The 26,210-nt window shown below is 36.8% G+C and overlaps 1 protein-coding gene across 6 annotated transcripts in view; it reads left to right on the top strand.

The window, feature by feature from the left end:
• Positions 1-692: 692 nt before the first annotated feature.
• Positions 693-26,210, top strand: part of CNTRL (centriolin) — a 75,745-nt gene continuing 50,227 nt past the window's right edge. For all 6 annotated transcript variants that reach the window (XM_031450351.2, XM_064490475.1, XM_064490474.1 and 3 more), the window contains exons 1-8: positions 693-819; positions 9,343-9,590; positions 11,197-11,327; positions 14,698-14,828; positions 16,201-16,342; positions 18,233-18,419; positions 21,172-21,365; positions 25,307-25,426. In XM_031450351.2, coding sequence (XP_031306211.2) covers positions 9,374-9,590; positions 11,197-11,327; positions 14,698-14,828; positions 16,201-16,342; positions 18,233-18,419; positions 21,172-21,365; positions 25,307-25,426 — 1,122 coding nt within the window. In that variant the 5' untranslated portion in view covers positions 693-819; positions 9,343-9,373. The remainder of the gene's footprint in view (positions 820-9,342; positions 9,591-11,196; positions 11,328-14,697; positions 14,829-16,200; positions 16,343-18,232; positions 18,420-21,171; positions 21,366-25,306; positions 25,427-26,210) is intronic.

Consider the following 26,210-nt stretch of genomic DNA (forward strand, 5'->3'; position numbering starts at 1 on the left):
ATGTCCAGGGTACGAGCTTGGAATGACTGGAATTGAGGAAGATGCCCTTGGTGATAACATTTTAATAAGTTCACTGGATTTCCATAGCACCCAGCACAGTCTCTGCTAAATTCTCTTAAATTATCTGTTGAACATACGTGGCGAAATGCAGCCCTTTCAGGCAAGTCCCACCCGTATTTCTTCAACTGTTTCTTGCTTCGGCTACCCTGTCACAACCAGAGGAATATTCTCCGCCAGGACTCCCAGGATGCTCTCATTCCCTTAACCTCGGTGGCAGCTGGAGCCCAAGCGCGTTCGCTCCGCGGTCCATCCACGTCTGGCTTCTCTGGTCCCTGAAGAAGAGAATTCGCCTCAGAAATGGACCGTGCAAGGAGGAGCCTGCTGCGAGGCACACTAGTGCAAGGCCACGCACCGAAGTGCGGAAGCTTGGCGACAGCGCTTCGTCGGTCCCTCAGGTCGTCCAGTGGTCCAGACTCCAAAGAGTGTGTCGGAACCTGGGTGTGAGGCGACCGCCGCTTCGCCTCAGAGAAAGACGAGCCGCCCTACAGGCTGCAGCAGGAAACCACGCCTCTCGCGGGTTCCCGGGCTCCCGCGCGCCTTTGCGCGCCCGCAGCCCCCGTGGCGGGAAGCCAGGCCCCGCCCCCTGCTCCGGGGAGGGGCGTGGCCGCTTCAGACCCCGCCCATACCGCTCGCACCGCCCCACGGCAACCGGCACAACACAACAAAATGGCGGCCGCGCCGCTGGGCGCCTAAAGGGAACGACCGGCACGTCTCCGCCCGGTTTGGTCCCGCGGGCCCACTCGGCCCGGCTCCTCCGCGGTGAGTGCCAGGCCTGGTCGAGGCCGTTCTCTGGCATCTGGACCGAGTGGTGGGGGCCGGCGGCGAAGACAGGAAGGCCTGGACAGAGTGTGGGATGGATTCGGGGCGGGGGCGTATGCCTGGGGATTGGGATTGGATGGGAAGGAGGGGAGGGCCCGGAACGGGCGTGGGGAGGATGATGGAGGGAGGTTTGGATGAGAAGCGAGGTCAGGGGTGAGGGTGGTGCGGGGGCGGTTGGGGTAGAGGAGGAGAGTGTGGGTAGGTGTGGACGCGGGGGTGCGGCGCCGAGAAGGGTGGGCGTCTCGCCACCGAGAGGAGGAGGGAGGGGCTGAGGTGAGCCAGATGTCTGTGGGGAATGAGAGGGATACGGGATGATTTGGGTATCCGGACGGGCGTCATAGGATGGCGCAGAATGCAGTACACAGAGAAAAATGTTAGGATTTTGGGAAGAAATGTTAAAAGGAGGGGAAAAGCAAATACTTTGTTGTATAACGGTTAAGGGACAGGTGCATTTTGAAGTCAAAACTTGGTTTCAAGTCTTTATTCTACCACCTTGTGTTACTTACCGGCTCTGTGACTTTGGGCACGTTCCTTAATCTTCCTGAGCAAATGTTTACTCATTTGTGAAAATAGTTACTAATTACTTTTGAGTGTACGTTCTGTGCCAGATTCAGTTCTAAGTCCTTTAGTCCTTTGCATGTATTAACTGATTTAGAATTTAAAATAACTTGGATGGGATTTTCATATTCTTAGAGCCTAGCACAGTTCTTGGCACATAAAAGTTGATAAATAAAATTGAATGAGTAAATAAAATAATGGAAAGGGATGGGAAGCTTGGGTTTTCGGATACCTGAGTAGAATGGAGAGAGATGTGAGAGGAGAATTTAGGATGTTAATAGGATGGAGAAGGACACAGATGTTGGGTTGTTAGAAGGGAAAGGCAAGTAGATAGGCAATTGGGCTCAGATAAGAGGGTTGGGTGGAGGTTTGAGTATTTTGTTTGAAGAGGGGAATAAACAGAAGTCAGAGTATTGGAATGGATTAGGATGTCAGAATATTGCTCATTGAGCAGTTTGGGAAATCAAGATGGATTTTAGAAGTGTTGAGGCAGGGTTCTGGAAAGAACTGTAGAGAAATGGAGGAGACTAATAACTGTGTGAGGGAATTGGAACAGAATCTGTGGAAAGGATGGGAGGCAGAGGTTGGGAGGCAGAGGTTGACAAGCACAGGATGGGAGAATTGCCTTTAGAGAGGAATGGGAATCAGGGTATTTGAAAGAACTTAGAGAGTAAGAGTATTTAAATGGGTCTGAGGGTATTGTGTGAAGTAAAATTACATGGAAAGTACTGAGATGCGATTAAAGGGCTGTGGGATGCAGTGGAGAGGGATATGGAGGTCAAGAAATGGGGACGGACATTTGCATATTGGAGTGGCTGGAAGAGAAATGGAAAGTTTGGGGATTATTGAGATTTGTCTCATTTGGAAAAGATCAGAGAAGAAGATGGAAAATTAGGAATGTTAGGGAAGGCTAGATAGACATGGAGTTGTGGTCTCTACTAAGCTATGATGGAGGGGATTGTTAGATCGGGGCAAGTATCTTGAGTCTGAGAAAGACAGGATGCCTGGTTATATGATCGTTATCACATCATTCCAGTGGCTTTCTCTTGCTCTGCAGAAGGCCCACCTTCTGGGCCTTCAAAATGTATCTCCAGCTTTGGACTTGTTTTGTTTGTTTTGTTTTCTCTTTATCCTGTCCATTCACACACTCTAGCCCTACCTCTCAGCTCTGTCTTCTCTTTTCTATTGCTTGGTCTTTGTTTATATGATTGCAAACTACAGCCTAGGTCAAATAACATCCCCATCTCTCCCTTAAAATTGTGGTTCAAGATTTTACTACCACCAGGTGATGGTCTCTGAAATAATGCCAGCCTTTCTACAGCACGGTAAATCCCTAAGCCCATTTCACTGAGTTAGCTCTTCTATGAGATCGTATTTCCCAGCTTTACAAGAGCTATGGTAACCCTGGAAGGGGATCTGGAAATGCATTGTGACTTTGGAACCACCACTTAATCTTTCCTGTTATATTCATTAAAGGAAGGAGTTGATTTAGATTTCTGGAATCCATTCTAATATTTTTTTAACTCTATAAGTAAGAGTTTTTCTAATCAGGAGAGGTAAAGGACCTCATGATAGTCTAGTGAGGCCCAAAGAGTCTTGGTCATTAGGATGTTCTGAGAGGAATTCAGGATGGCTCAGTATTTTAAGAATTTAGAAATAAGATTAAGATGCGGGTTGAAAATAATTGCATTGCATAAAAGTACAGGATGTGCATTTTTTAAACCAAGAAACTAAAAAATATATAAAGCATATCTCTGTAGCATGTAGCACACTGTCATTCTTATTTTGTTATTTTCTGCCATGTTGTGGGGTAGAGAAAGACATAGACATAAAGAAGTGATAACTGGGCCCTGTACCTCCCTCTTTTGTTTATTTAATCTCTTGCCTTTTTGAAAACTATATTTAATTTAGGAATGAATAAAATCTTACTATTAAAGCACATACCTCTTAGCTCTTTCAAACTCGTGTGTATTATTATTTAGAAAGAACACCAGTGCAGATTAGCACAGAATCAATGCTATTACTTAAAGACTTTTTGCCTTGGCAGGATGGTGACACAAAAATTGCTTACCACACTTGTGAAATTAGGACCCAAAGCCTTGTGGCTATGGCATAAATTGTTATGTGAATTGAGGGGAAGCTTTTCTGATCCATGTGGGTGATTTGACATGAAAAAACGAAAGAGAAAGTAAAGACATAAGTTTGTGGAACATGTTGTACTGTATAACTGTGGAATAATAATCACCTAAAAACAAATGTAGCAGGTTTGGTTTCCTTCAAATTAGTCATCTTAAGAAGCTAGATTGTGAGGTCATGATGATATTGTTGTATTAAATTTTGTTTTTCCTTCAGGAATTGTTTTTATAGTATATGTCATCTATTAGTCAAGGTCATTTAGTGGCATTTGTTTATGGTCTGTTTTGTGTAAGGTACCCATGGTAGGCCCTAGAGAGTGAGTTGAACATGGTCTGGTCTCCAGAAAACTCAGTCAGCGATGTGACATGATAATGAAGTCATGAGCTTTGGAATCAGATCAGGATTCAAGTCTTAGCTTAACCAGTTAGTTATGAGACTGAACAAAGTTTTAAACTTCTTAATCTTTAAAATCGGAGATAATAACACATATTTCATACAGTTGTATTTAATCCTCTAATGTGATGATATATGTACGAGCTTATCACAGTGTTTGACACATGATAAGGTTAAGAATCAAACTGGGAAAATAAAAACAAAGTGTGCTGAAGTGATGGCCCTAGTTTTCTTGTGAGACTTTTAAATTAATTCTGAAAGCAGGACCCAAAGAGGAATTCCAGAAACGTTTTGGCAAGATCAGCATTCCTAGAATAACTATATCGTCATCTGCTAAGTGTTGGTTGATTGATTCGCTGTATTAATGGCAGCTCTCCTTTACATTGCATCTCCTTTATATTGCATGTGTTCCAACCATTTAAAAAATAAATTTCTTTATAATACCAGCCTATATAAATAATACCCATATACATACCTGTGAAGGGGTATTTATTATATATGAAGATATTCACACTTCAAACCATTATATTTCTATCTAATACCAATTGTATGGCATTAATATTTGAGCTACCCAAAATCTTTGGATTCAAAACTACTTTTCTAAAAAATAACTTGTGTTATGTCTTCACATTTTAAGTAGTAAGAGCAGGAGGCATTATGGATATTGAGCACAAATAGGATCATTGTTAATGCAGCCTTGCTCAAGACCTATACATCTTATAAGATTTTTTTGGTCTAAAAGTTTGTCAGATTTATAATATTTATAATGTTTTTAGACTAAATGTACTTGTAGTAGCAATTGTATATCATGAAAATCTTTTTTGCATAAACGTAACCTTGTAAATTAGGACTCTTCATATTAACGACCAATATTGCTCATGATGATATCCATTTGTTGAAGTACTGAATAGCATTTTATTGGTTCCATGTTTTCTATGAATAAAATATTCAATGAATATTAATTATCTACTATCTTCTAGGCTCTGTTATAGGCCTGGAATACGTCAGTGAACAATATCTCTACTTTCATAGAACTAACATTCTACTATTTAATTATGTAACTCGACTTACAAATTCATTTGAGATGAGAAAGGATTCTCATCGTTATTCCAGCCAGCACTGTGTCTGACCAAATTGTTTACCATTCTGGACCTTAATTTTCTTATATAAAAAGTAAAGGAAGTTGGCTAAGTTCCTTTTCATTAAAAAATGCTTTAGTTCCTTCTGGAAGACCTAAACTTCAATGAAATTGATTTTTTTGGCAAGCAATAGTAGGCATGGGAGTTTGAAGTGATCAGATGTTTTTCAAATAGCATGAAACAAACATGAATGATATAGAAAGCATAATGTTTAACAAAAGAAAGCAAATATAAAAGATAGCCTATGATTTCATTTCCTTAAAGTAAAAATAGTTTAAAAATTTGGTGTTGGAAGTCAGGATATTGATTACCCATGTGTGGGGATTAATGACTTAAAAGAGGATACAAGAGGGCTTCTGGAGTTCTGGTATTATTCTGTTTCTTGATCTGGATAGTGGTTACACAGCTTGTATTCACTGTATAAAAATTCATGGAGCTGCACACTTATGATTTGTGCACTTATCTATATGTATAATATACTGCAACAGAAACATAGACACGCATTCATGTACAGAGAGAATATGCACACTGTTGAAAGTAAGATTTCCACACAGATTGAATTCTAGTTGTAAAATGTGAGGTACATTCATAACCTACCATTGAGGTGTTGGGACTTCAGAGATGAATAAGGCATTATCCCTCAACTTGTGGATGTTACATGCTGAGCGAGCATAAATATATATAGTAGGACAAGTTCTCTGATAGAGGTATATTCAGTGTGATAATGAGCAGGAACTATTAATTCTACCTGAAGGAAGTGGATTTCTGGAAAGCCTTTGCAAATACAGTGACATTTCAGTTGGTAGAGAGGAAGAAGAGGATACCATTTTAAGGAGATGGAAATTCATGAGCAGAAACTCATGCTGTGTCCAGATAATAATAAAAAGATGACCGGAGTGCAGGATGCGTGATGAGGAGGAGTAAGAGGTTAGCTAGAAAGTTGGGCAGATTGTGGTGAGTCCTATCTATGATGCTGAAATGTTTATTTAGACTTACAGGCAGTGAGAACCATCAAAATTCTTTGTTTTTATGATGTTAAGTGAGTCAAAGGTGGAGATTGACTTGACGGTGAGGTAAAGGAAGATTGGAAGCTGGTTAAGAAAGTATCATAATAGTCTAAGCGAGATGATAAAGTTGGATCTAGGCCAGTGGCTATAAAGATAGAAATGAATTTAGAAATATTTCAGAACTAGAATCAATGTCTTGATGGGTGAGGGAGAGGGATGAGTAGAAAGTAACTTCATTTATTCATTCATTATTCAACAAGTAATTTGTTGAGTTCTTGCTAGGTGTCAGGCACTATGCTAGACTAGGGAGACAGTAAACAAAACAAGCTCTCATGGAGCTTACAGTCCAGTGGAGAGACAGATGTTAAGCAAATAATAAATAAATATAGCAAACTATGACTCTCCGAGGAAAAAATAGATTGATTAAGAATATATAACTGAGTACTTTATTTAGTCTCCCTATGGAGGAGGCTTTCCTGAGAAAGCAACAATTTAGCTGATCTCTGAAGAAAGACTAAGGATGAATATGATGAGACTGGGGACACCAAATAGCCAGAACAATCTTAAAAAGGAACAAAGCTAAAGGACTCACTTCCTGATTTCAAAACTTACTACAAAGCTACGGTAAACAAAACAGCATTGTTCTGACAGAAAGACAGACATAGAGCAGGATAGAATAGAAAGCCCAGAAATAAAAACCGTCCCGTATGTGGTTAAATGATTTTTGACAAGAGTGACAAGACCATTCAGTGGGGAAAGGGCAGTCTTTTTAAAAAATGGTGCTGGGAAAACTGGATATCCATATGCAAAAGAATGAAGTTTGACGTTTAATACCATATACAAAAATTAACTCAAAATGCATCAAAGACCTAAATGTAAGACCTCATATTATGAATCTCTTAGAAGAAACCACAGAGCAAAAGTCTCATGACATTGGATTTGGCAATAATTTCTTGGATATGACACCAAAAGCACAGGCAACAAAAGAAAAAATAGATAAATTCAACTTCTTAAGAAAATTTAAATGAGCATCAAAAGACAATATCACAGAATAAAAAGTCAATTCACAGAATAGGAGAAAATTTTTGCAAATCATATATCTGATAAAGGATTAATATCCAGATTGTATATAAAGAGAATTCCTAAAACTGAACCAACAACAAAAATCAAACAACCCTATTTTGGGCTAAAGACTTGGGTAGACATTTCTTCAAAGAAGATGTACAAATGGTCAATAAGCACGTGAAAAGATGCTCAACATCACTAAACACTAGGGAAATGCAAATCAAAAGTACAGTGAGATACCACCTCATACCCACTGGGATGGCTACAGTTAAAAACAAAAAATAACAAATGTTGGCAAGAATTTGGTGAAATTGGAACCCTCATACACTGTTGGTGGGAATATAAAATGTACACCTGCTGTAGAAAACAGTGTGGCAGTTCCTCAAAAAAACTGAAAATTGAATTGCCATATCATCCAGCAATTCCACTTCTGAGTCTTTACCCTAAAGAATTGAAGGCAAGGTCTTAAAGAGATATTTGTACACCTATGGCCAAGCAGTATTATTCACAATAGCTAAAACATGGAAGCAACCCAAGTGTTCATTGATGGATGAAACAAAATGTTGTATATGCATACAATGGAATATTATTGTCTTAAGAAGGAAGTAAATTCTGACATTTGCTGTAACACAGATGAACCCTGGAGACATGCTAAGTGAAATAGGCCAGTCATGGAAAAACAAATATTGTATGATTCCACTTATATGAAATATGTGGAGTAGTCAAAATCATAAAAATGGAAAATAGAGTGGTGGTTGCCAAGAGCTGGGGCAGGAGAAATGGGGAGGAATTGTTTAATAGGTATAGAATTTCAGTTTTACAAGATGAGAAGATAGATGATGGTGATGCTTGCACAACATTATGACTTTATTTAATGCCACTGAACTGTGTGCTTAAAAATGGTTGAGATGGTAAAATTTTAAAGGTAAAAGGTTAAAAAAGAAAAGAAAAAGACTGAGGACAAGCATTTGTGGCAGGAGAAATTATGTGTAGGGGTCCATGTAGCTGGAGCCCACAGAGTTGAGGGAAGCAGTAACAGATGTGAAGCTAGAGAGACAGAGCCATATCACAGGGGACCTCATAGGCCATGGTAAATGTTTCATTTATTACAGAGTGATTAAGTTTTTAAATAGATCACTCTGGCTATCTGACTGCAATGTAGTGATGGAGGAGGAAGGCAAGAGAGCTTGTAGACAGATCAGTGAGAAGCTGTTATAGCCACTTGAGGGCATGGATTAGAGTGGACGAGAGTGGAGATGGGAAGAAGTAGACTAATTTGAGAGATATTTATGAGGTAGAATTGACAAAACTTGGTGAGTGGTTAAGTAGGGGAAGAAGGGAGAAGGAAGCATCCAGAATGACTCCCAGGTTTCCAGCTTATTCCCATGAGCATTGCTTACTAGTTAGGGAACACTGAAGGAGGAACAGGATGGGAGGAAAATGAGGGAGGAATGAAAATAATAAATTCAGCTTGGACATGTTGATTCAGGATGCCAATGGATATCAAGTAGGCAGCTGGGAATAGGTGTCCGGAATTCAGAGAAAGGTTTGATTGAAGATATAAGTATCAGTATACAGTGGCACTGGGAACTATGGATGTGCATTAGATTGTCTAAAATAAGATTAGAGAGAGACCAGAAGAGACTTGAGGAACTTTGACATTTAAAGATTGAGTAGGAGAGCCGTAGCCAGCAAAGGAGGCCAAGGAAGTAGCCAGGGAGACAACAGGACACCAGGAGAGTGTGGTGTCCCAGAAACCAAAGGCAGAAACTGTTATAGGAAGGAGAGAGTGCATATCAGTATGAAGTACTGCTGAGTGCCACATATTTCCAGCTTCCTGCATTTTAGGACCCCTTGTGGGTAGAAGAGGCATTGTGACTAGCTCAGTCCAATAAATTGAGAACCAAAATGACGGGTAAGACTTATGGCTGGAGTATGTGCCAGTATAAGACCCTTTGGAGGTCTCTTTTCCCTCTGGCAGGGTAATCAGCAGTGTTTAAAATAGTGTCTACTCCCATCCACTTGCGGTATTGTGGGTTCTAGCATCTGTATGTAGCCTCTGACTTTATAACTTTGTAGTCTTGAAAATTCTAGAAATAGATTAATATAAGAGTTTTGATAGCTCTAAAAATTAATCTGGTTAAATATACTGAAAACTCTTACAGGTTTTGATGGATACCTGGCTTTATTCTTGCAATGAAGAAAGGACCTCAGCAAAAAATTTCCAAAGCAAAGATGCCACCATCATCTCACTCTTCTAGTCCATCATCTCTTATGTCCAATATGAGATCTAGGTCACTTTCACCTTTAAGTGGATCCGAGACTGTGCCTTTTCATTCTGGAAAACAGTGGTGTGAGAAAGTCGAGATTATAGGTGAAAACACCATGCTGTTGGACTACCAAGGCCATAAAGGTATTGCCTTTTAATCTAAGAATTTCACCACATATTCTTTAGTAGAGATGGAAAATACTGAACTTTTCTGGTCCACATGTAGTGCATATGCTACTATGGACTTGACCTTTTGTTTTTATTGACAGAAATTGTGTAAGGACAGTGGAGGATGGTGGCTTCTGGGTGAGGGTGAAGATGTCTAAAAGGGTTAGGAGGGAGTTTCCAAAAAGAGGAAGCGTCATTTCTTGTGGTGGGGGAGTGCCTTAAAGCTCATGTGCCAAATTACCATCATCCTTGGTTAGCGGGAGGGCATATCTGTTCACTTCAGAACGGAGCACCTTAATTCAGTATAAAAATGTTATCCACCCTTGGGTTATTCCAGTCTGCTTATTGGAAAACTACTTATGTGTGGATAGACCGATTTTCACATAAGGGACATATATATGCTTTAGCAAGTTTTTAATTTTTTTTCTTAAAAGCATTGTGTTAGTCTGTGAATCTGTTTTCAAAAACAAATTCTTTTTTAAATGAATCTATTTCATGTGGTTAATTGTGAAAGAAAACTTTTTGTGATTTCTTTGGTAAGTCATGAAATCACAGTCGTTAAAATCTGTAGACATGAGTATTAATCAGTGTTTATTAATAAACAGTATCAGCATTGAGTTTAAACTATATCCTTTGTGTCAGCTGGTACATTGTTATTTCTAATTTGATCAATATTTTTAGAATATTAGTCATTTTCTTTCCTAGAATGGCCCAAATTTTTAAAAATTATTTTTTTGAACCAAAATAAATGTAATATCAACTTATTATAAGTAATTATAGGGAAAGTTTGGCCTGCAGCCTGTATCTGAACCCAGGATTAATTTTTTTTTTTTTGATTCATAAAGAAAGAACCAGGAAGTATTTTTCTTTTTATGGCTGCTTTTGTAAAATGGAACTTGGCTTTAACAAGCTTTGATGGCAATATCCAGGAAAGTCTTGGGACAGGATGTGTGATCCATTAAGTTAGTACTTTATCTCTATAAGATATGTTGTGATCCTCTGTATTTAAAAAAGCAACAAATTTGAGTTTCCCACCATAAAAAAAATAAGAAAAGATAATTTGTAGGAATTCCAGTGTTTTTGAACTTTGGATTGGAATTTTATAAAACAAACAACTAAATAGTGCCAGTTTATTTTAAAAAGTAACTAACATTAAAATATTGCTGAAAACTTCAGTGCTGCATGTGATTAGAAGTGTTAAGTTTTGGAATTATCTGCCTGGGTTCAAGTCCTGGATTTGCACATTGCAAGCTACAAGATCTTGAGCAAATTATTGTAATTTTTTAATAAAAGGGAATAATAATTTCTACCCCAAAGATTTGTTATACAAATTAAATTTTTAAAAGGTAAAGCACTTAGCACAAAGCTTGGTACACAATATTTATAGAGTATAACTGTTGTCATTATTATGAAATGCTACATAAAGTAAAATATTATTATTAAAACATTGCAATTAGAACTATCCAGCTGTCTTTACATTTGCATAGCTTAACTTTTTTTTTATTATGTAACATCAAAACAATTTGTTTTCGAAATATTCATGTCTTCCTCTACTGATAATGATTTGTTTGTGTCATTTCAGAAGCTGATTCACATGTAGGAGTTCGATATATTACAGAGGCCCTGGTTAAAAAACTTACTAAACAAGACAATTTGGCCTTGGTAAAATCTCTGAACCTTTCACTTTCTAAAGATGGTGGCAAGAAATTTAGGGTAAGTTAACAACATTTCTGAATATAGGCATTGTTTTTACTTTTTATGTGCTTTAAAAATTTTTAAAGAATTATGTTAGATTTACAGTACTATTTCATCGTAATATCACCTAATTTGTAGCAGATTGTTTCCAGTGAAAGTTCTACATCAGAAGTATGGCATCTTTAAATTCATAAGCTCCTATTATTCTGTACATTTTGATTCTCTTTTGAGAAGGGGTCAGCAAACTACAGCCTGCAGGCCAAATTGAGCCTACTGTCTATTTTTGTTGATAAAGTTTTATTAGAGCACAATTATATTTGTTTACATATTGTCTGTGCTGGTTTTTGCACTATAATAACAGAGGTAAGTGGTTGTCACAGAGACTATGTGGCTCACAAAGCCAAAAATACTTGCATCTGGTCTTTTACAGAAAAAGTCTGTTGATCCCTGTTCTAGAGTGTTTACCGCTTTATTCATAAACTATACAACAGGAGCACATTGTAATAGCCAAGTTAATTTTTTAATTGGAAAAAATATAAACTTAGATACCTACTATGTTAGTCACAAAAATTAATTCCAGAAGATTGAAGATCTTAATGAAAACAAAAAACAAAAATCAACCGACAAAAGCTCTATAAATGTATCAGGAAAGAATATAGGAGAATATATTTTTAAATATTAGAGTTGGAAAGGCCTTCTAAGCAAACACCAACCCTAATACCACAAAGCAAAATGTTGACAGATTTAGCTTACATAAAGATTAAAAAGTTGTATTTAATGAACGATATCTTTTAAAAAGTTAAAAAAAAAACAAGCTGACGGGTAGTGTTTGCAACACATGTAAGAATATCCACATAATATAAAGAGTTCCTGCAGTTCAGTAGAAAGAGACAACCAAATGGAATATGTGCAAAGGATATGAGCAGTCCTTTTTCAAAAGTATTATAAATGGCTAATATTAACATGAAAATCTGTTCCACTTCATTAATATCAAAAAAGATGTGAAATAGAACAATAGTTTGATACCATTTCCCGTCTGTGTGTCTAATGGACAAGAATTTAAAAGATGATTTCAGTGTTCACAAAGGTGTAAGCAATGAGTGTTCTCATATGGTCTTAGAGAATGTATAGATTGGTATAGCATTTTAGGAAAACAGCTTGGTAATATTTATCAAAATTTCAAATGTGCTTATTTGATCCAGCAATTGACTTTATACTTACTGAGTTTACATTCACCAACGCAGCAGCTCTACACTTTGTTGGCTATTCTACTAATATTTGCATACATACCCAAAAATGTCTTTATAGTCATGTTTTAAAGCCTTATTTAAAATAGAAATATGGAACTAAGCAAATGTCTGTCAATAGGGGAGTGCTTTAAAAAATTATGGTGCAATATATCATTAAGTAATACCAAGTTTCTTAAAAAAAAAAAAGCTCTTTGTATTAATGTGGGAAAATGTTCCAGTATATTTAATGAAAAAAGCAAATTGTAAAATATTTTGTATAGTAAGCTCTCAAAATATTTTTTTAAAGTTTTGTTTTCCTATCTGTATATATATAGATGTAAATTAATAAAAAGGTCTGGGTGTACTTACACTAGCCTCTTAACAGTGGTTACCTTTCAGCAGTGAGATTATTTTATGTGCCTGGGGACCTGATGAAGAGAACTTTTTATGCTTTGTTTTGAAATTTTTATTGGACTATATTTATGTCTTGTGTAATTAAAAAGGAAAAAAGACATCCTGGAGTTTAAAGGTTATGAAAATAAAATAACAAGTTAATGAATATGTGTGGTTATTCTATGCCAGGCATTATGTGAGGCTGTAGGAATAGATACAGAAGTGAATAAGCTTACTTTCTAATCTCTGGGAACTTAGAGCTTAGTGTGGAGAATGCCTAGGAATAAGAGGAGAAATAGCGAGGGGGCATCAAAAAAAGAGAGTGAGCACATGGGAGAGTCAGACCCAATGAAAAAGTCTGATGGGGCTGTTGGAATAAGAGAAGATCCAAGAGTGTGATGAACGGAGGCCAAAGGAGGGACAACTTCAGGCAGGAAAGGATGATATAAAATGTCACAGAATCATCAAATAGGATGAAAACTTGGAAGATGTTATTTGGTTTGGCAATTTAAAAGCCCTTCCTTCTATTTCTCAAACCTATCAGGTTTATTGTTTTAGAGGCTTTGCATTTTTTTTTTTTCCTCTACCCAGATGTTCACACAGTTGGATTCTCAATATTAGGGTCTCAATTCAATATACTTCCTCTTTCTGTGAGACCTTCTCTTACCACCTAATTGCAGTTAACCACCTTTTCCTCAGTTACTCCTCATGTTTTTCAGTCAACAAATATTTATTTAGAATCCATATGTGCCACACATCAGCACTATTGCAGTGAACACAGCAAACAGAATCTGCTCTCTTGGTGCCTTGCGTTCCGTCACACCACATTATCTTTATTTTCTTGCTGGTATACTTCACTGCCTGAAATTTTTATTTCTCTGTTAATTGGCTTTCTCTGCGACTGAAAGCAAGACCCTTGTTTTCCTTATTCACCACTGTATTTCCATGTATCCAGTGCCTGGAGCAGCTCCTGGCACATAATCCATGTTTGATAAATATTGTGGTAAGGATGAATGAATGGGGGTCTTGGAGGGAACTTTTTGAATCCATAGTCAGGGTGGAAGGTATATCGCCTTACCAATAGGATAAGAGTGAATGGAAGGCGGCAGAGTGAGCAAATGTACACAACTTGTGTGAGAATGTGGTGACGAGAGAGAAAATGAAAGCCTGATAGGAAACAAGTTCAGTGTGAGATGGTTTGTATTACATAGAGGAGACTGAGCATGTTGAATATAGGTTCCTGCAGCAGGGAGATTGTCTCAATCACTGGTATGTCTCCATTGCTTGGTGCCACATCTGGTTTGTAGTAAGTGCGTAATATCTGTTGAATAGTGACTGTTTTTAAACTTGAGGGGATGATCCAGAAGGGAGAAAGAGACTGAAGATGCAAGAGCATGGGGAGAGGAGGTGGGTGAGGTCATGCAAGAGCATAAGTACCTAGCTGAACTTTGAAGGAAGTAGGGGAGAAAGGGAGAGGCATAGAAAAGTCGAGGTGGATGAAGGGATTGGTGGGGGAATTCTTGGTGGCTAAGCTTCAGTTTTTCAGTGATTAGGAAGTGTCATCCGCCAAGGGGCAAGGAGAGTTTGGCAGTTTGAGGAGAGTGGCCACCCCTGGCCAAGGAGAGCTGCACCAAGGGTTTGTCTGGGAGGCAGTAAGGGCTTACTCCCTGGTGACATCAGAACAGCCCCTGACGCACATGCTTACATGTCGTGCTTATGTCGAGGCATCTGTTGTATAAAGTATTTATTCATTTGTTTCCAATTAGTATATCGAAAACTTGGAAAAATGTGTTAAACTTGAAATACTGAATCTCAGCCATAATCTAATAGGGAAGATTGAGAAGGTGGACAAGCTGTTGAAATTACGTGAACTCAACTTATCATATAACAAAATCTGGTAAGTAAATTCTTCTTTGGGTAGCACTGCAGGGTCGTCATCTTTGTTACAGAGGTAGATTAACGTTGCCCACATTACTGAAAGAATCCTTTGAAAGAGCAGGCACTTGGATCATTGTTCATTTGTAGTCCAGTCCTTCACATAGGATAACTGTCATATTTTGGCATTGTTGAAGTACTGAATAATATCCAGCATTATTGGAGAAGGAGATACATTTTTGAGTACCCAATTTTATCTTAATTCCATTTTTGGCAGGAAGTTTTCCCAGATACAGTCTATAATTAACTGCCCTTAAGAAAGTTCACATGAAGCAGAATGTTTTAACCCTGTCATTTGGACCCTAAAAATATTTCATCATGTTTTGATCATATATGTTTATCTTGATATTCTTTGCTCATTGCTATAAGAAATACACTATCAGCCTTGTTTCCACTTCATAATATATATTACTCTGAGAAATAAACATAATAAAACTGACAGTGGCTAAAAATGCACATAGAAAACTTGTTAAAGGTGAAATGATGCACTTATCAAATCTTGAAAATTTTCATGTTTGTATACTTTTCCTCCACATTAGACTTGGTATATATAATGGTAAAAACCAAAACAACTAACAGTAGCAGAAGCTCTAATATGGCAAAAGTGAAATGGGGAAAAAAATCTGATTAATGAATCAAATCCTTAATGCAAAGTTTGTATTAAAAAATTGATCCTGATGAAAATAATTTCAACAAAATGAAGCTGAAAATAAAGAAGCTTGGAAATATTTGCCCAGTATAGAGAATTGATCAAGGAATTAAATTGGAATCAATTTGGGAAAATATTTCATCAATGACAATTCATCAGTACAGTTGATAAATGTTTTGTTAATTTAAATATTCTGATTAAAATATTTATGTTTGTAAATACAGTATCATTCTGGGGGTCCACCAGTTCAAAATGGCGGCCATATCCTACTGGCATAGCTCATCTTTTGGCAAAGACTTAAGGTGATAGTTAAGGACATCTCATGTGCGGGGCTGTAGTCTGTGCTGTTGAATTTTCCAGTTCTCCCCTGGCTGTCCACTGGTACTCTTCACAGTGGTTATAGTGGGAATGCCATGGACAGACTCTTCTTTTCTGTTTTATAGAATCCTGAAGTCTGATAGTAAGATAGATAGGATCCCTAAACACAGACAGTAATGAAGAGTTTACTAGAGCTGTTCTGTTACATTTGTTTTTAATCACTATTTTTTGCTTCTTGTTTATAAATTATAATTATGAAAAGTAACTCTACATAAAACCAAGGCTGTTTATTTTAAAAATACAGTGGAGAGACACTATCATTATACCTACTAAATTACTAAGTTTGATTTTACCCTTTGGTTTCCAGCAAAATTGAAGGCATAGAAAATATGCATAATCTGCAAAAGCTAAACCTTGCAGGAAATGAAATTGAACATATTCCGATATGGTTAGGGAAGAAGTTAAAATCTTTGCGAGTCCTCAATCTGAAAGGCAACAAGATATCATCGGTAAGTTGTTCAAAGTAGCAAGAGTATTTTTTTAATTTTTGGACTTGTTGGATAAAAAGATTAAAATCCAAGTTTTTAAAAAATGAGGTTTCTTCTAATATCTTTGATCCTTTGACTGAACATCAAGTTTAGACATACCCTAGTATTCTATAAGGTAATTAGATATAGGCAGTCCTGGCTTCGCATGGTTCCATGGCAACTGAGAGTCAACCTCTTAGCATTTTCCCATCTTTCATTTCATTTGAGCCTCAGAACACTCTTGTTAAGGAGGCAGTGCAGGGATTATTTCTGTGAGTTAGGTACCATTGTCTTATTCCCATCTTCAAGTAAAGTTTCAGAGAGATTAAGTCTCTTACCCAAAGTCAGTCAACTTGTGCCAAAATCTTGGTCACCGAATGCCTAGAGCACAGTTCTTTTCTTCAGACTTAGGAATTAATCTTGATTATGGTGTTAGGTGTTATAGGAGGTTAATCACTAGCTTTTCATAGTAGAGCAACTTTGTTATCATGGTTCGCATTATCTGATAATGATGCATATTTTTCTCTGGAGTATATTTTACAATTTTCTTGTGATTTTTATACAGTTAAATGTTCAACAAGCATTGCAAAGTAGAAACATCAGTTTATTTAAATCTGTATTAAAACTAAAACAATCCTACTATGATTTAAAGAACTTAAACTTTTAGAATAGAAAACAAAAGATATGACTTCTAGTATGGGTCTAGACTTGCTTTCTGTGACCTTTGGAGAATCTTTCATCTCTCTAAAACTCACTGTTTTGAGTTGGAGAAAACAATCTCTACCCTTCCTTCTTTACAGAAGTGTTGTGGGGCTCAGATGAAATGATAGATGTGAAAATACTTTAAAAGCTTTATAAACACTAAATAACTCTAAGGTTATATTCCTTAAACTTTTACCAGTGGAAGCCAGTAATAATAAATAACATTTTTTTTAATGCTGTGTCATTAACAGTGTCTGTACTTTCTTAGTTCATCTTTATAAAGATTTGGAAAGGTAACTCTACCATTTCATCGTGACAGCCCAAGAGCCTCAGAGCGCAAGTCCCACACCATGTTGCACAGTGTCAGCTTGGAGCTCTTGGAGCTTATGGGGTGATGGGACGAGGTAGCCAGGAATCTAAAATTTGCCACAAATATTTCTAAAGTAGTTGGTCCTTAGACACTACACAGCATCAGCTAAGGTTGAGAGGAAAATCATTCAATAAATATTATTATTTCTAACTTCATATGCCTTACTCATCCCAGTTCATATTTGACATTGACATCAGTAAGAGTGATGCACATCCACTTGGGAGTGATTTACTTAGACTAGCTATTAGTAGTGGTATTTCAACCTTTTAAAATCCCTCTTTGGACAAATGTAAAAATCTCACTTCAGAACCAGAACTCCACGTATCCTTATTTCTTTGAACCATCAATTATAACTGTTGTCTGAAGAGTTACCAAAATCTTTTTTTATATCCTTTTTTATTTTTGATTTGTTCAATCAGTATAATGAAAAGAATAGGTTTAGAGTTACAGTCTTGAATTCAAATCCTATTTCATTCACATATAACCTCTGAGCTTTGAGCAAGCCACCTAAATTCTTTGAACCTCAGTTTCACCATCTGTAAAATTGAGATGATACTTAAATCATAGTTTTTTGTGAGAGAGTCACAAATGAAATGGCATATGGAAAGTGCTTACTATTGTCCTGATACATTATAGACACTCAAGGACTCTGTTCCTCCCTTCAAACCACTACTTTTGGGTAATGAGTTTCATGAATAGGTCCCATGCCATGTTAATAGCAATTTCCTTGATTTATTACTTCCTTTAGGCATGATTTTTTAATTCAGTTATACCAATAATAATGTTATATATCATTTCAGCTCCAAGATGTAAGCAAATTGAAACCACTTCAAGATTTGACTTCTTTGATCCTGGCTGAAAATCCAGTTGTGACCCTTCCTCATTACCTTCAGTTTACCATTTTTCACCTCCGTTCACTGGAAAGTTTGGAAGGCCAGCCAGTAACCACTCAGGACAGACAGGAAGCTTTTGAGAGATTCAGTTTAGGTAAGATGACATTTTTTTAGAAACTAAATTTGGGAGGGAGAGGAGTTTATTTCAGAAGTTATCCAGAAAAATATATTTATTATGAACTTTATAATGTTATTAAAATTTGTGTAGAAAATGACACCATAAATCAATGAATTCAACAATATTCATTGAGCAGCTACTGTGAGCCAGGCACTGCATCTGGCCCTAAAGATAAAGTGGTGAGTAAGACATAAAATAATGGCCTTTGTGCAGCTTGTGTTTTAGTGGAGAAGACAGATGGGTCTGACTGGAGGATAGCTCAAGTACAAGTTTGGAGGGATGGGGAGGGGCAAGGTGGCACAGGGGTTTGGGCTTTGGATTTTATTCCAGGTGCAGTGGAAGCCATGGACCATTTTTAAGCAAGGGTGGGACATGATCCAACTTATATATGATGTGGATTATTTTTATTGCAGGATGGAGAATGATTTGGGGCAGGGTGAAATGTAGTTAAAGGGACATGTTAGGGGGCTACTGCAGTAATCTAGGCTAGAAGAAATGTTGGTGGCCTGTATTTAGGTGGTAGATGTGGAATAGCAGATCAGCTTTGGAGGTAGAATCAGCAGCACCATCTAATGCAGTGGCTAATTCCCAGGCTGTGGCTTGAGTAAGTGGTTAGATGGTAATATCGTTTATAGAAATAGGAGAACTCAGAATGCTGAGTTGAATGTCTGTGAGAAGAGAATTGGAAATATGAGCCTGGAGTTCAAAGAAGTCTTTCCTAGAGATATAAATTTGGGAGTCTTTGGCATGGAAATGATACTTAATTCCACTGGAATAAGCTAGCTCACTCAGGCAGGGGTTGGGAAGAGCAAAAAATGTAGCCAGTTAGGAAACTGAGAAAGAGAGGCCAGCAAGGTAGGAGAAAACCAGGAAATAGTGGGTTGCAAAAGCCCAGAGAAGATTTCAAAAGAGGAAATGGTCAGCTGTGTTGAACGTCACAGAGACATGAAGAAGAAGGATGAGCTCAGAGAAGTGCTCTGGACTGGCAACACATGGTGGTGATCTTGACAGGAGCAGTTACAGAGTGTTTGGGACAAATGCTTGATTATAGACTGAAGACTGAATGGGAAGGGGACATTTGGGTGAAGATTTGAAATTTCCTCCTGCAATTTCTTTCCCTTTGTACCTAATAAATGAGTTTTTTTTTTTTTAAAGTTAAAAATAAAAATTTCACCAGTACCTTCGAAACCAGGAAATGGGCATAAGCGAAGGCAATAAACCTCAAAGCTAGTAATCAAAGAAACAGAATATTCAAGAGTGCAGTGGGGAGACAAATTGTAGCTCAGTTCTTTTGGTCCTTGAGAAGACGAAGAAATGAGATCAGAGAAAAAGAGGAAAGATTGTCTCTTGATAAGAGGGATGGGACACTTTCTCCATCAGAAGGAAGAGTACATCTGTGTAGGTGTGGGCAGTTTTGTTACTTTCATGGTAGGAAAATGAGGAAGTTCCTTCCCACTGGTGGGGTCTGTTTTCTCAATGAAATATGAGGTCATCAGCTGAGAAAGAAAATAGAAGGAGTATGGGAGGTTTGAGGAAAGAGGAAGATATGGACTAGCCATTTTAGAGTGTTAGGGTATGAGCCTGTATGTTCAACCATTTGAAATTGATGTTAGACTTAGGAAAACTATGACTTAGAAAAACAGCAGTTTCATATGGTTTGATCCAATACTTGATAAATATGGTACATTTTTATTAGTTTGGGGTTGCCCTAATTCAGCATTTGTTAACCTGAAGTTGATGTTTTGGAATCATTAAAAAATATAAATAATGCAAAGGGAAGTCATTATATAAATATAGTGTTGGAGGAAATACTTATGATTTTTTTACAACTTTGAATGTTAATTAGGAGTCTTTAATGGTGCTGCGCTCTTGGGACCCAGAAGACGAATAGATACAGTTTCCACTTGCGCAAAGCTTTGGTGGGGAAGGCAGACAGCCAAGCTATTTGATCACATTTTCCAACTCCCTCTGTGACAAAGGCCACGGCAGAGGTGCAGGGTGGCATCAGAGCATCCCTGAGAAACATCTAACCTGGGGAAGGTAGAGTCAGGGCAGGCTTCTCAGATTGCTTTTAAAAATTAAGACCTGGAGGATGCAAAATAGGCTGGTAGGAGATAGAGGAAGATGGTTCCAGGCGAAAGGTGTGAATAAAAGCCTACAGGTGAGAACAGGCATCACGTGTCTGAAGAAGTGGAATCATTTCAGAACGGCTACAGTGGGGTATGCTTGGAAATCAGACTGGTGAGGGAGTTGGGATCAAAGCATGAAAAGCTTTATCAGTTCCTTACGTAAGCTATTTGGATCCTATCCTAAGCTCAACAGGAAGCCTTTGAAAGATTTTTAAGATAACATGGTATTTTATTTTGCAAACATGCTTGCAGCATCCTTTGAAGTGTAATTACTAATATCAAATAAAATATTGCATGTTTTTTCTGGGAGATGTGAGAAAAACCTTATTTATCAATACATTAATTGAATTAAATACTTGGAATTAAAATGTTATCTTTTAAAATTGTTATCCAAATGATATGGCCTTCTTACCTCTTAATGTAAATCATTTTCTAGCTCAAAGTAGTCTTTTTTTCCAAAACCCATAGTGAATAATTCAAAAAGTAGAATTATATTTATACTATACTAAGACTTCTTTTGCCATTATTTGAGAAAGAGTCTTACCTTTCTTCAAATAGAAAATATAATGATCAACAAACTATTAACTTTGTACTGGCAGAAGAGGTAGAAAGACTGGAAAGAGACCTGGAAAAGCAGATGATGGAAACTGAAGAGCTTAAGAGCAAACAAACAAGGTTCCTTGAGGAAATTAAAAATCAAGATAAATTGAACAAATCATTAAAAGAGGAGGCTATGTTACAGAAACAGAGCTGTGAGGAGCTAGAGAGTAACCTAAACACGAAAAATGAACTGGTAAGTCTGTATTTTACATTGCTTTGAGTATATTCTTTTGAAATAGAGAATTCTTGGTTCTTAGGTCTGAAAACACAACTTCCTGACCATAGAATGGGGAAGGTGTGGTGTAACAGAAATATGTACAAAGGGTTTTACAGGCTGCGGTTATTGTGTGCTGTATGGTATGGCTGCCCAAAAGACGACTGCTGTCTTGGGCTGGGTTCTGTGAAGTGTGGTTTCCAGAACAAGGGAGAAAGGTAAAGCCCTGCACCATGGGGAGCTGGTCAGACTGTCCCTAAATGTTTGTATTTTTTTTAATAGTATTGTTAGTGAGACTGTACATTGGCAAAAGCTTTTAGAAAGCAATTTGGCAAAATTATCCAAATTTAAATGGACACATCCTATGTCCTATATATTGGAAATATTATATATAATATTTATTATTCTATTATATATAATATAATAGAATAGAATATATATTTCCAATAATATATTCTGTAGAAATGGTAGCAAGAATGTGTGAAGAGATTATATATGTACATACATGCATATATGTATGTAAATACACATATACTCATATATATAAGGACAGTCACTACAAGATCGTTTATATTAGCAAAATACTGAGAATAACTAAAATGTCCCTCAGTGGGTATCCATATGGTAGAATAGGCATGTTCCTATCAAAATAAGGTAGAGCTCCAAGTTAAAAAAAAATACATATACATGTACATGTGTGCACACACATATATACACACACATAAATTTTTAAAATTCTTTTCAAACTCTACATTGTGTAGCATTGTATGGATCTTCCATGATTTATTTAATCTACACTGACTGATGAATATTTAGGTTGCTTCCACTTTTTTGTTATTGGAAACAATACTACAGAGAAAATTTTTACATATTTACCTTATGCATTTATACTAGTAATTCCTTAGCACAAATCACTGTAAGTTTAAAATTTTTTAATTTGGATAAATATTAATGCACCCCTCAGAAATCTAATAACTGCATTACACTTCTTCCTCACATGATAATTATTTTGAACTTGTAAATAGGATAGAAAAAAGTGGAATCTCATTGCTTCAATTTCACATTTCTTTGGTTGTTGGAGAGCTGAATACTGCATAGGTACTTGTTAGATATTTTGTATTTCTTCCTTAAATTCATATTGTTTTGCCTGTTCTTTTATTATTCCAAAGGACTATTCTACATTTTAAAAAAATAATAGTTCTAGGTCTTACCCTAAGAGCCTACATTTGAAAAACATTTTCCATTATCTTATGCAGAGTGTTTGGTGATAATATCATCTATAGTTATGTAATGTCTTCCGATTGCATAAAGTAATTTCTCACGTAGCAGGCCAGTTAACTTATAAATGAAATGTAGAAACATTGAAGGAAAAATTTCTGTGGCCATTTAACTGCCAGCAACAAATATTAATTGTAACTTTAATATTAATATTACCCATTGTCTTTTTGCAAGTTATTTAACTCCTGTTCTTGTTTCCTCATTTTTTTAATGAGGATGATTTACCTGTCCTGCCAGCCTCACAGAGTTGTGAGAACTGAATGAGGTTATGAATGTGAAAATAATTTGAAATGAATCAGGCTAAGTCATGGAAGATGGTAAATCTGAAATTCATAGTTAGAATGATGATAAAATGTGTCCATATAAGAATAATGCAAGTGTTCACAACCATATCTACCTAAGGTAACTTGTCAGTAAAGAGCGGCTTATGTTGTTACAGCCTCACTCTCTAGACTTCTCCAGGTGATGGTCTCTGTTTGCTTCTCTCCCCTTTTAGCCCTTATCTTGGTTTCTTGCAGACCCTTTTCTGCCGATTCTTTATTCTTCCTTAAAGGTAGTTTGTTCAGGGCTGAATTTTACATTATGTTTTTCATGATTTGCATGATAATTTGTATTAATATGTTTATATGCATTCTAAGTTTTGAAACTGGCTTGCCTTTTTGAGAAATGTGTTTGTGTATGTATATTTTTTTAATGAATGCATATATAGGAGAGTGAATTTAAATGTGGGGAAAGAATTTGTATCATTTTTCCTATTGGTAAATATAACTGCAGTCAGCTCTTGATTATCCATAGCTAATACTGGAATGAGCCTACTTTCCAGGGCCATTGACTCTTGATTTGCTCTCATTTATGCATTTCTTCAACAGACATTTATTGAATGCTTACTATATGCTAAGCCTACTGCTGTAAAAGACACAAAGGTACTTTAAGATGTACAGAGTATTTATTACTAAAGTTGACCCTTGAACAACACTGAGGTTAGTCCACATGTAACTTCAGTATCCCCTGTTCTTGGCATCCACAGATTCAACCAACCTCAGACTATGTAGTACTACAGTATTTACTATTGAAAAATGTTCTTGTATAAGTGGCCCTGCTCAGTTCATACCCACGTTATTCATGGGTCAACTGTATTTGCCTGCAGAGGCCACCAGCCCATATGTCCTCCATGGTTCAGTCACATTTGCCTTTGTTTGTCCCCATTGCCAATGATCTTTGAGGAGAGAAGCCCAAGATTGTTGACACTGTTGGTTGTGTTGCTTTTCTGAGACTGCGGGACTAGTGAGCATTCAGTGAAAGCATCAGTGCAGGTAATGTGCTTGACACCCTGCAGCAGGACGTTGAAGGCAGTATCGTATTACAAAGTGTTGGGATTGAATTCAGGAAGCTTGGCATTGAACTCTGCCTCTTCTGCTACCAGCTGTGCAATTGAGCAAGTTATTTGACCTTCCTGTGCAACTTTTAATGTCACATAGAGGTAGTTGGGAAGATTCAGTGAGACAGCACATGTCAAATGCTTAGCACAGTGGCATGCAATGAGTACTCAAGCAGGATTACCTGTTATCTAGGTTAGCCTTACTTCCATGTTGATGGATAATCAGGAGGTGACTGTAAGCTAAATCATGCACGGTTTTGATTTCATGGGCCTTGTAAAATGTTCATGTTTGTTTATGTTTTATTCTCTTCAGCTTGCATTTTTATATTAATGAAGTTTTCCTGCATGTTTTTTGTCTGGTATCTACTGTCAGACACTGGAGGAAAAAAAAGGCAGAAATCACTTAATGGACCTTTGAAATGAACTCAAGGATTAATTTAGTAGAAAGGGGGCTGGTACTGGTAATTAATAAAATGTTTAACTTCTGCCACTAATCTAATGTGTAACTTTTGACAAGTCAGTTCACCAATCTGGAACTCAATTTCTTTATTTATAATCAGAGGATCAGATTAGGTGATTTGCTTTCTTCTAGCTCCTAAAATTTCTAATCATAACTAAAAAGTTGTAATTACAGTAGGATTACTTTATTAAAATTTTAATATTACATATTTGGATCTGATTGAGTTTATTTACATCCCTTATCCTCTGTTGCAAAGAATAATGTTCTGAACACTTAAAGCTGAGATGCCATTAGCAAAAATACTACAGCACAGCAGTACAACAATTAAAACCAAGCTCCTATTTTCATCCTTCTCTCTCCTTCTAAGTTGTTTGTAATTAATACCAAATATCATTTCTATCCATGATTTGAAGCTGTCATGAGTAAGTTAAATAAATTAGTACTAATTATTGGGAAACCAGGAAGCTGGTACTTAGTAGACTAGTTAATTAAAAATAATTGATACACAGTTATTGTCATGTTTGGATAAAGCAAACTTAAATGATTTTTAAAACTTTTTTTATTGTATCCTGAAGTAACATACAAACTTCAAAGGTCTTTTATGTGATCTCTTATGAAATGATAATTTTGTATTTTATTCTTTATAATACTTAAGAATTAGGATAAAATGCTGAATGTTGCTTTATTTGCTGTGGGGTTTTTAATAATCTAATTATTAGTTATGATTAGAACTTGCCATACTACTGTACCTTTATACTAACTTACTGAATCTGTATGTTATTTCATATCTAATTGGGCTGATAGCTAAGGCAGAAGACCATGGAACTAACACGAGCATGTCAGAAACAGTATGAACTGGAACAGGAATTGGCCTTTTATAAAATTGATGCTAAATTTGAGCCACTAAATTATTATCCATCAGAGGTGAGTTATTTTAATTTTATAGTACTCCAGAGTTAAAGCTAGCATAGAATGGGGCAGGGGAGGGCAGGATGCAGAGATGTCCAAAGGATTTTATCAATAATCACTCCATATTCTGGTTATGAGGATATCAACAGAGTAAATTTATTTTGGTTGAATCCGTGAATTATGTGGCTCAGTGAGGTAAAGCAGTGTCCAAAAGAGTTTAAAAGCCCCAAGAGGATATTTGTCCACATCCCTATTTGAACCCAAAGCAGCCTTCTAATCCTCAGTTAGAAACCTCACTCAAGGGTATGGTTGATCAGCTTCCTTAAATCCAGACTTCCAGGGAAAGTGCTTCAGCAACCAGAATAGTCGTCTCCCTACATTGTTCAGTAATCACTGGGTTCACTACTAGTCACACATTATTTGTGCAAATACCGTAACTGCCACTGGCAACAGGAACCGTTAAACTTCCAAGATCCAGTGATTCCAGTCAGTATCATGTATTTAGTAAAAATTCAATTGTCAAAGTTAATTAAACTGAGATTTTTACATATATTTCAGCCAAAAAACCAAAATAAAACACCTAGGTTTCTGATTTGTGAGATTAAGCAATATTGTAAAAAAAACTATATAACTGTAGGCAGTTCCTTAATCAGTCAATCCAAACTCACTTTTTGGGGATAGAAGGAGGAATTCTTTTGAGGTTAATTTTTGTTCTAGTTCCTTTTTAGTATGTATTAAGAATAAGATAAAAGAATGATACATTTTTTTCAACTTCTATGTACGTGGCGTTAATATTTAG

The sequence above is a fragment of the Camelus dromedarius genome, chromosome 10, assembly GCF_036321535.1.
Source record: "Camelus dromedarius isolate mCamDro1 chromosome 10, mCamDro1.pat, whole genome shotgun sequence".
Classification (NCBI taxonomy): domain Eukaryota; kingdom Metazoa; phylum Chordata; class Mammalia; order Artiodactyla; family Camelidae; genus Camelus; species Camelus dromedarius.